At 55.8% G+C, this 10377-nt stretch overlaps 1 protein-coding gene across 2 annotated transcripts in view; it reads right to left on the reverse strand.

Moving 5' to 3' along the window:
- LSS (lanosterol synthase (2,3-oxidosqualene-lanosterol cyclase)) overlaps positions 1–8044 on the reverse strand; it is a 32176-nt gene extending 24132 nt beyond the window's left edge. The window contains exons 1-9 of one of the 2 annotated variants that reach the window (XM_018052364.1): positions 7922–8044; positions 7309–7477; positions 6495–6633; positions 4402–4510; positions 3596–3717; positions 2732–2828; positions 1351–1486; positions 980–1088; positions 205–323 (exon numbers count right to left, since the gene is read on the reverse strand). In XM_018052364.1, coding sequence (XP_017907853.1) covers positions 205–323; positions 980–1088; positions 1351–1486; positions 2732–2828; positions 3596–3717; positions 4402–4510; positions 6495–6633; positions 7309–7477; positions 7922–7935 — 1014 coding nt within the window. In that variant the 5' untranslated portion in view covers positions 7936–8044. The remainder of the gene's footprint in view (positions 1–204; positions 324–979; positions 1089–1350; positions 1487–2731; positions 2829–3595; positions 3718–4401; positions 4511–6494; positions 6634–7308; positions 7478–7921) is intronic. The other variant, XM_018052368.1, reaches the window with a different exon arrangement.

Here is a 10377-nt window from a genome sequence, read left to right on the forward strand (position 1 = left end):
ATTGGGGTGGGGTGGGGGGAGGAGGGGGTGGGGAAGAGGGGAATGGGAGCAGCGTTCCAGACACACCAGGTAGGGAACAGTGCGGGCCAGGCCAAGGGTCCTGGGGGATCAGAGGCCACATCCCAAGGAGACATCTCACCTGGGGGAGACCCCACTCCCAGCCCCACAGACACAGGCCCAGATACCCGGGGCGAGCGCACTGACCGGGCCAATGCTGATGCACTTGGTGAAGCGGTCATCGGCCGCGATGTGCTCATACAGCTTCTGGGTGGCCCGTTGCCGCAGGCTGGTGCTGTGGTGGCACTCGTACAAGTTGAGGATGGCTGCGGGGCGTGGCAGGGGGTCGTCAATGGCAGCAGACATGGGAGGAGCGCTGGCTCCATCATAGCAGGCAGCCTTTGCCCCCACCTGCTTACCTGGGCGGCTGTGCCGTGCCCCTCACTTCCCACCCCAGCATCCTGCAGTGAGGGAACGAGTGAATGGACAAGCTGGAGATGAGCAGGGAGGAGCAGATGGGCGGGGGGTGGGGAGCAGACAGGTGTGCGGGCGGGGGTGGGGGGACGAGCGGAAGGGGCGGGGAGCAGGGGGCGGGGGAGATGAGCGGAAGAGCTAAGGGGAACATGCCTCTTGCTCACACAGCACCACCAGGAGGCGCTCGGCTCTGAGTGGGCAGAAGGATCCACGGGAGCCAGGCCGGGACGGGGCTCTGGGGACCGCCCCTTCTGTTCCACAGAGGAGACACCCCCGGCCCCTCAAGGCCCTAGGCTCCAAATCCTCTGTCCAAGAGCCCGAGTGTCAGGCGGGTCTGCTCGACATGAGCTGTGTAAGGCCGGCCCCCGTCGTCCCCACAGGACCCCAAAACAGGATGGTGAGAAGGGCAGAAGGAGACCCTTTGAGGGGCAGTGTCCCTTCCTATCACTTCAGGTGTGACTCCGGGGTCTCAGCCAGCCTGGGAAGGGAGTACCAGGGGGATACCCACCATACACTACGTGGAGCAGCCAGCTGTGCGGCGTGTACAGATCGTCCGGGGCCACGCTGTTCCTGTGCGCCGCCCAGTCGATGCAGCTGTAGTCCTCCAGGTAGAGCTCCTGCAGGCAGGCGGCACCTCAGCCTGGACCTGCTGGGCCCTGGGCCCCCTGCCCCCGTCCCTGCTCCGCCCCCGGGCAGACCCTGATGAGCACAGCCTCCCCAAGTCCATCCCAGGGCGCTTCCCAAGGCTCACTGGACCGAGAGAACAGCATAGGCAACACCACCCCCCCCCCCCCGCCCCGCCCTGCCCCGCCCCGGGCAGTCATTCAGGGACGTGGGGCGGGGCTACACTCTGGGGCAGGCATGTGCGGTCAGGCTCACCTGGCGGAGACTCTGGACCAGCGGGCCCTCCTCGGCACTCAGCCGGGTGCTGTAGCAGTAGGCCATGGGCAGGTACACCTGCCGACAGTGGCACCAGATCGTGGAGGGATGTGCGGGCATCCAGTCAGGAAACAGCCTGGGGGCAGAGTATGTCAGTGGGCCCCCAGCAACTGTTTCAGCCTTTGGACACCGGAGGCAGGGCTGTCTCCAGCCAAGTGGGCACAGCCCTCAGCGCTTCACCAAGCTCCTGAGGGGTGCAGTCCGCAGTAGCCAACAACCCCTCCAATGCCTCCTAATGCCAGGAGACGCAGCCCCTAATGGGTCAGGGAGCCTGTGAGTTCCCGGCTGTGACCAACATGTCACAGAAACAGAAACCCTTAACCAAGGAGATGCCGAGTGAGGGGTCTACAGAGATGCTCTAGACTATCTTTGCAGCTTTTCTGGGGACTGAAAACTATTTCAAAATTTAAAGTTCTTACCTAAAAACCTTCAGGACTGCCATGTCTCCTCAAATCTAACCAACTCTGACCATTGCCCCTGCTGTGCTTTGCCCAGACACCCAGCCTGACGTGGGCACAGCTCTGCAGCCCGCCAGGCAGCTGAGCACCTGGGCAGTCTCCTCCACCCTCCCCTTTCAGCCTCAGACCAGGTGTGCGAGGGGTCTCTGACAGCTGCCACCCCAGGGACCTCACCTCCTGGAGGTGATACCGAGGTGCTTATATGTATATAGATGTGTTCTGGACACATCCACAGCTTTCATGAGATAGTCACAAAATGCTTACAATAGACAGCTAATAGGCTTCACACAATATGGAATGAATGTTGATTTTACTGAGTTTTTAAACAGCATTACAGTTCTGCTGAAAGAAAACTCTCATCTTTCAAATATACACACTGAAGTGTTCACAAGGAAAATAGGATGTCTGGGATCAACTTTAACATTCACCGGCAAACAACTAGAAAGCGGGCAGTAAGACAGCATGCACACCCCAACCCTGGCTGGGAGGGCTGCATGGCTGTCACCTTCATTCAGTTTCGACAGGTGCTCAGAGTGTCTATAACAACACAGTTACAGCCACTTGTGCAGCAAAGCCAGTGCTTCATTCCCTACCCCAGTGGCTCTGGAAGCAGTCAGGCAGGACCAACCCACCTGCTGAGGACCCAATCCCACTGTACCTCCCTCCCTCCTGCCCAACTGGGAACCCCCTTCTCTCCTCTGTCAGCCAAGCACAGGTTCTGCCAGGAGCCTAACACCACCCCACACCACTGAATGGACAGTCCCATATCTGACTAACAGGCAGCGAGTGGCCCAGGCAGTGTCACTCCACTTGCTAAGACACTGGTGACTCGCCCACCAAACTGACTGTAGTGGGGCACATACCACATTTCTGGAAACAGTGTATTGAGGCCTTCCCAGCTGTACACGTTCAGGACAGCCAACCAAAACTTCCCCCAGGAGGGGATGAACACGGCACCACCTGGAGGCAGAGCACAGACCCCATTACCGGCCTCTGGCTAAAGAGGAGACCCTGAGGAACAGAGCCCCCTCAGCCAACAGGCTGCTGAGGGTCTTCTCCCCCTTGTGCCGAGCAGGTTCCAGAGCCCTCAGACCACCCACACCATGACCATCAGCTGGAACAGACAGCTTCCCCAGAACAAGCGTGTCTCCCCTGCCCCCAGGAACACAAAGCAGTGCAGGCGAAGCCCTGAGCCAGGAAAGGGCTTCAAGGTGCCGACAGAAAGGCCCTCTGGTGTGTGAGCGCAAAGCTGGAAGCATGAACAGCGTGAGGCACGTCTGTGAGGGGCAGGCAGGTGGGCAGGCGGGCCAGGGCAGCAGCGGATGGTCTCTGAGCAGCAGGAGCGGAAGGGCCTCCTGCAGGGCGAGGGGAAAGCAGCCACCACTAGGAATGCCGCCAGGCACACAGTAGAGCAGGCGGCGGGGCGAGCAGAACTCCACCAGCTCCACCCTACACGTGCGGCCCCGCTGCCCTCTGGGAAGGCACACTCCCGCAAGCAATGCGCCAGCGTGTCCTTCGTGAGTCCATGCCGATGTGTGGAACAGAACTGTGAAACACGGCAACCTTAATTTGTGCTCTGAAATTTTACTGGCAAGGGCAGACAGCTTCCTCCTACTCCCGCTTTGATGCCTTCCTTGCACCTGTCTATTAATAGTTCCCATTTGTGAGCCCTCCTTACACTGGTAACACGACCTCTTTACTGCCAGTGTGTTCTGTGCAGGGGGTACCTTTCTTGTGTAGAAGGTTCCGGGCTCGCACCAGGTCAGGATCGTCAGGCCCCACACCCAGAATTCTCAAAGACACATAGTTAAGCGCAGTTCCAAATACTGTGGACTTGCCCTCAATGTGCCTGCGGCAGAAGGAGGCAGATGAGAAAATGATATCTTTCATTACTTAAGAAATTAAGCAATGCTTTCGTTAAGTTTCCTCAGCAAATCAAGAATGACATAACTACACAAGAAACATCCACAACAGGCAGACTCCGGTAAGAGCTCCTGCAACTCTGTTCCAAACTGCTCCCCAAGCCTGCCCGCCTCCTCTGTCCACTTCTCACACTGAATCGACAGGACCAGTGTCGTGTGGCAGTGACTCAGCTAAGACTCTACATCACTGAGGCCCACAGAGCACACTCCAGAGGCAGCCAGCAAGTGGGAAAGGGCACTGGCGAGATCCTGTCTGCCCCAGGGCCCACAGGCCAGAGGGCTGGGATCCCAAGCTCGAGACACCCACGACTCCATCCAGGAGGTGAGCAGAGCTGAGCTGTCCTCCCAGGATTCTATAATGGAGGCTGCCAGTATGGAGTCAGCAAGCCCAGGAGGGGCCCATGCCCCAGCTGCTGGATAAGAAGCACCAGGGAAACCTGGACCCGCCTGCATGGAGCCCCCAGCCCAATTCCCTCCTGCCAGGCTCTTTCCCCACGCACTCCCAGCCCACAGCTATGGTAATTCCCCACCAACAGGCACATCTCTCACATAAGAACTCATGTGCACAGGCACACACACACATGCCATGACCCAGGGTCAGGCAGACTCACAGGCCCCAGCCGCCGTCGGGGAGCTGCACAGACCGCAGGTACCGTATAATTTCTTCTTGGTATCCAGCCGGCAGAGGGATGTGCGCCACATGGCACGTGATCAGGAGGCCTGTGGGGCAGAACAGATATTCCTTGGCGGGGACTCAGCACTTCTAAGCCCAAGCCTGAGACCCTGGGAACCCCACACAACAGGGAGCTCTCTGCTCGGCCCCTTCTTGTGCAAACAAGCCTGGGAAGGCTATTCCTCCCCACCCCGTCAGGGACTTGGGAACCGGGGCCCCAGGAGCAGTGGCAACAGCACACGTGACACACACTGCGTGGGGTGCAGAACCCACCAGCCACTCCAGGGTCCCACGCTACTGACATGCCAGCTGGGAAAGAAACCCCAAATGGACCATCCCTGGATGGGGCAATGTTTACTTGCTTATATTTACATATTCCCATTTTATTAAATGTTTTAATTGCACATGTCACTTTGAGAGATGGACAACAATAAATAATACCCACAAAGAACCTTCTGTTCTCAGCCTGCCCCTCCTGAGCATGGTGTTCAAAGGCTCCCCACCTCCTCCCCCTCCACTCTACCCTTGGCCTTGACTTCATCAGCCACATGCTCATGGCACTGAGCCCGTGGGGTCTCAGGCAGGCCCCAGCAGCAACGTGTTGTGGATCCCTGACTCTGGCCAGAGGCATGAGAAGCCCCAGCAGACACAGCCACACAGACACCACAGAGGTTCATAGGAAAAAGTCCATCTCCTTTTGTAACAAGTATGATGCTCTCAAGACAGTGAAACACACAAGCAGGAAGCAGTGCCTGTGGCTTCCTCATCTTACAGTCAAGGAAACTGAGGCACAGCCCCTAACTGGTGGGGCCGGGGCTGAAGCCCAGGAGGTCTAACCCCAGAGTCAATGATCACCACGGTGATGCTCAATGCAGCACCAGCCACACAGAGTCATGGCCTCCAGGAGTGTTCTCCAAACTAAAGCAGAAAAAGACCAAATTTCAGCCAGCCATGGAAGAACCCTGAGACAGTACCCCAAAACAGGCCAGTGTTAACCTGAGAAAGATGGTCTGTCCGGAGTCCAGAGGGAGAGAGGAAAGCCCCACCCTACAGCCGGCAGGGGGTCGAGGGGGTGGGGGTGAGAAGAGGGGGGCAGCAGGCCGAGCCCAGAGCTGCAGCAGCAAGCACAAACCAATGCAGCGTCCCCATGACCTGTCACCTACTGAGTGCCTGGTGCTATGCACATATGACCAAACCCAGTTCCCATCGTCCCCAAGTCACAGACAAGTCAGCCAAGGCATGGTGCAGTCCTGCCACCTTGCCCAGGGTCACACCGAGCCAGTACAGTCACTGCCTCCCTACAAAGACCCCTGGGAAAAGCCTCAACAGGCTCCAGGTGGGACCAAGGGAAGAAAGCCCAATGACTTGCCCTCAAGGACAGGCCCATGGGTCCCTGGACAGAAATACAAAGCTGAACAGTCCAGGAGACAACAGGGCTTGGAGTCAAAGCAGACATGGGAGCTTGATGGACTCCTAGAAATTCATAAAAGGAATGTCCCATACTGCTTTAGAGAAATGTTCCCAGGATGCAGCACAGTCTGATCTAGCCAAACCAGTTGAGGACCCGGGAGATGCAACTGCAGTTCTCCTACAGCTCACCAACCTCCACTTACAGCTCCCAGCTGAGCTCTCTTGGCCAAGCCTTCCAGTGAGTTCAGACGTGCAAGCTGCCTACACAGGACTTAAAGATCCCCACCTACCACCCTGCCCACCTCTGCACCTTTCCACAGGCCAGGCCCTCCACGGATGCCCCTGCTCTGCACGGGGACTCCAGAGCCTCCCTGCACCTCCCAAAGTACCCCTGCTTCCTTTTTCAGAACACTAGCTATCTGAGCCTTTGCTCCCATCCCCCAGCAACAACACCAGGACAACTCAGGCACAAGGCAACCCTCCCCAGACCTTTCCTATGTAAGCTCCTGGTTTTTCACCTGTTCATTCACTCACAAGACAGATGTTCAATAAAGGCCTGAACCGGATCAAGCCAGGATCTCAAGGATGTCTTACCCACAAGCCACAACAGCACCTTCCTACCTGGCAGGAGGAAGAGTGGGCCACCGTAATCACCCGCCCAATGCCCATCCTCAGCCTGCAGTGCAGCGTAAAATGTCACCCCATTCAGAGCCCCCTTGCGGGCTGTGTGCGCTTTTGGCAAGTCCTTAAAGAAACTCTTCTGCAAAGAAGAAAAAAAGAGATGAGAGCTGAAGGATCTGCAGCTAGGCCAGAGGAGCCCTCGGCATTTAGACAGCAAGTCAAAGTAACAAACCTGAATTACTCTGAAAGTTTCAGCTGTTTCAAAGCCTAAAATTCTGATGATGGTATTGCCAATCTCCCTCACAGTTCTGTGTTCCAGTCACATATTTTCAAATTTATTCACAACTTCTCCAAGTTGTGAATAAACCAGGTGCCCAAGAGTGTGGGACTCAGACCTAGAACTCACACCTCTCTCGGGCAGGGGCCATGGGATGGCACAGTGACAGGGAGACCTCATTTATATGTCATACTCTCTAATTGAATTTCTCGTGAAATTCGCTGGATCAAAAACTTTTTCTGAATAAAAACAAAGTTAGAGCTGTTTTTTACACCCAGCTTAGTGATACAGGGATTGAAGCAAAGGGGCTTCATGTTCTGTGTTTACCCAGTTAACTCCTGTAGGAACCAGCTTCGGTGACATGCGACACAAGTACACATTACACATCCATTTTTTTTAAGAAAGAAAAAAATACCCTTTACATCTAGCTGTTTAAAGCTCCCTGCTGGCTCCTGGTGCTCCTTACTAAGAAGGGAGGGACGCAAGTTTCTGATGGTGTCCCAGACACTGCATGGGACTAGCAGAATCAACACTTACTGTATCCAGTCCCAAGAGGTGAGCTTCCAGGCCAGACTGCTCTCGGCCAGGATCTTCTTCTTCTTGAAAGTAGGTCCATGTCTGCCTCCCAACCTTATTGCTGAGCCGCCAGCGACTGAGGTCTGTGGCAGGCTCTGTCTTATAGGGTCCCCCTCTCCGACGCAGACACCTAGAAAAGATCATGCTCAAGTGACCTGCTCTGACCTGGTCAGAGGCCAGAGGCGCAACGAACTTACTCTTTCACCCCAACAACCTACCAGCAGACTCTTGCAAAATAAAAACCCTCTAGAGGCGCTTCTGCACCTACACATCGCGCCATTATTTCTCCGGGAGAGGAGACACCTGCCACCGGACGGCCGCCCACGGCCTCGCCCCGACCCCGACCCCCGGCCCCACCCGGCTCACCCCAGCCCAGCCCCAGAAGGCTCTCGGGCGACGCCTCCGAAGGAGAGCTTGTCCCTCACCGCCCCCAAAGGCTGGTGCCGCAGGTCTCCACAGACGCCGGGCTGGACCGGAGGGTGCAGCAGCCTGGCTGGAAGCCCTCGACCCGATGAGACCCCTTCCTCGGCGCCCCCGACCACGCTCTCCCTTCTTGGGGGGCGCGGGGACTCACGTGCCCTCCGTCATGACCGCTGCCGCGCTCCTGATTCCCGGCAACCTGGGCCCAGCACCTGGACTAGCCGGCGAAGTCTTTCGTCTCTGCCGACTGGCGTGCGCAGTGGCCAGATGCCCACGCAGCCAATCAGAGCACAGGGAGGGTGGGCCTGAGGCGTGCCCGGCTACCTCAGTGGTGGAGCGAGACCCTCGGAGCAGTGGGGGCGGAGCCGAAGTACCAGGACAGAGGTGGATCTGGGGGCGGGGCGAGGAAGTGAGTGGGCGGGGCTGCGTCGGTGGGTGGGGGCGCGTCGGTGAGCGGGGCTTGGTGAGCGGGCGAGTCCAAGAGGGACGCGACTGCCTGTCACGCCTGCAGCCACATTCTGTCAGCCTCGGAGCTATCTGTGGAGCAAAGCGCCTGGACGAAGCCACCAAGGGGCGCCTAAGACTGACCCTTGAGAAGGGTCCCACCCAAGACCAGAAGACAAAGGGCTTGGAGAGCGGCGAGTGCCTTTGAGGAAGTGCCCGAGGTCGGAGGCTGTAGGTGAGTGAGTGAGGGTAGACGTGGCAGCGGGATCCAGCGGAGGGCTTGACGCGGGCGGGGGTTGGGGGCGGGGGGGGGGGGGGTCGGGGAGGCGTCCGAAGGAGAAAGGTTGCTGGAGAGCTCCTGAGAGGAATTCACAGGAGAGAGATGATGGTAGGGCGGCTGACAGGAGGGGAGATGACACTTGAAGGGAGATGACACCAGAGAGACTGACAGGAGGAGAGACGACAGGAGAGGGGAAAGGACAGGAGAGGAGAGACGAGAGGAGAGGGAAAATGACAGGAGAAGGGAGACGACAGAAGAGGGGAAAGGACATGAGGAGACGACAGAAGGGGACAGATGACAGGCTGGTGCTGACTGCAAGGGGCAGTGCATCTTTCAGGATGCTTTGCTGTGGAGCTTTCAAGGTACAGATGCCAAGCACTTATTTGCCCAGGGAGGAAGCCACACTGAGGGAGCTTGGGTCACTCAGAAGGGAGCCTAACAGTTTTGCAGTTCCAGTGTAAGTAAATGTGGAAGGCCTGGACTGTAAAAGGAAGGGAGAGAAAAGTGGAGAACATGCTGAAAGGACTGGGAATGGGATGGTTGGCGGTAAAATGGTCTCAGGGTGTGCAGCAGGAGCCAGGGGCTCCATGGAGTTGGAGGAAATTGTGCAGACACTGAGGTCCTAAAGGCAACTCTTCAGGAACTCACAGACAGCCCCACCGTTTCTTCATCTTCCTGACAGAAGCTCTGACCATCATGTCAGTTTCTCCAGTCAAGTGGAGTTTTTCTGTACCCATCCCTTGAGTCCTATCCCCATGCCATGAATCTCAGCAAGCCAGAGAAGGGCGGGGGGAGGGGGGGAGGGGGGGGAGGGGGAGACTTGCAAAGGAAAACACATGTACATTTCCCCAATGGAATATCAGGCTAGTAGACAGTCAGTAAAGACACTTGCCTCCTCCTATCCCAGTTCAGAAACCAATGAAGAAGACATAGCAGTAAGAGGAATGGATATCAAATTACCAGCCTTGCTACAGAGAAAAAACTATAGTTTGGAAGGCATGGCTTAGATTGACAAGATGGCCAGCTACTTCCACCTCTAAATCATACACATCTACCTCTCAGCCTCTGGCCGAGGGGGACTACTGTATCCTCCACAGAGCTGCCCCATGAAGCACCATGGAGCCAAGTGCCTATGAAAAGATGCCTGTCAGCCTATTGATCCCAGAAAGTGTACCAGAAGAGCCTGAAATTCTCCGAATTCTCTAATACACACTTCCTGGGAGTGGGGAAAAAGCTGGAAGTTTTTCTCCAGGGATGTACTTCCATGTGGAAACACAAAGCATGGGAATAAGGACTCCAGCCTATGTGGACATCTCAAACTCATTTCAATTGGTGTGGACTTTGAGTGTTGGTATTTTACTGGACTGGATTTTTATGAGCAATACATAATCCTTTTTTTAAAATTTCTAAGATAGAAAGGAAAAACCTATAAAATCTGAGAATCACAGATAAGAGTTTCCAGGGACAGTCACGAGAAAACATAATGCTTCTCTTCACTTGCACCCTACCAATTCCATCTTGTTTAATAAATAGAACACAGAAGACTGAGAGTTTTGGCTTGGACAACTGGGCATATAGTACTGTCACTTCTAAAGTAGAGAAGGCTTAGGGAAAGCTTTCAACTTAGATTAGGGACATGTTAAGACAGAGATGCCCATTAGACATTCAAAGTGGACAGGTTGAATAGGCTGGCATTCAAGAGAGAGGACAAGACTAAAAACACAAATTGGGGAGTGGTCTGTTTTCAGTTGATATTTGGAAACATAAGAATGGATGAAATCAACTAGGGCATACATATTTCAGAGAAGAATTTCCAGGATCAGTCTGAGGGCAGCAACAATTTCCAATCTAGAGGAGGAGGAATGGTCAAAGAGAGGAGAAAAACT

This window comes from Capra hircus, chromosome 1 (genome assembly GCF_001704415.2).
Source record: "Capra hircus breed San Clemente chromosome 1, ASM170441v1, whole genome shotgun sequence".
In the NCBI taxonomy this organism is placed as follows: domain Eukaryota; kingdom Metazoa; phylum Chordata; class Mammalia; order Artiodactyla; family Bovidae; genus Capra; species Capra hircus.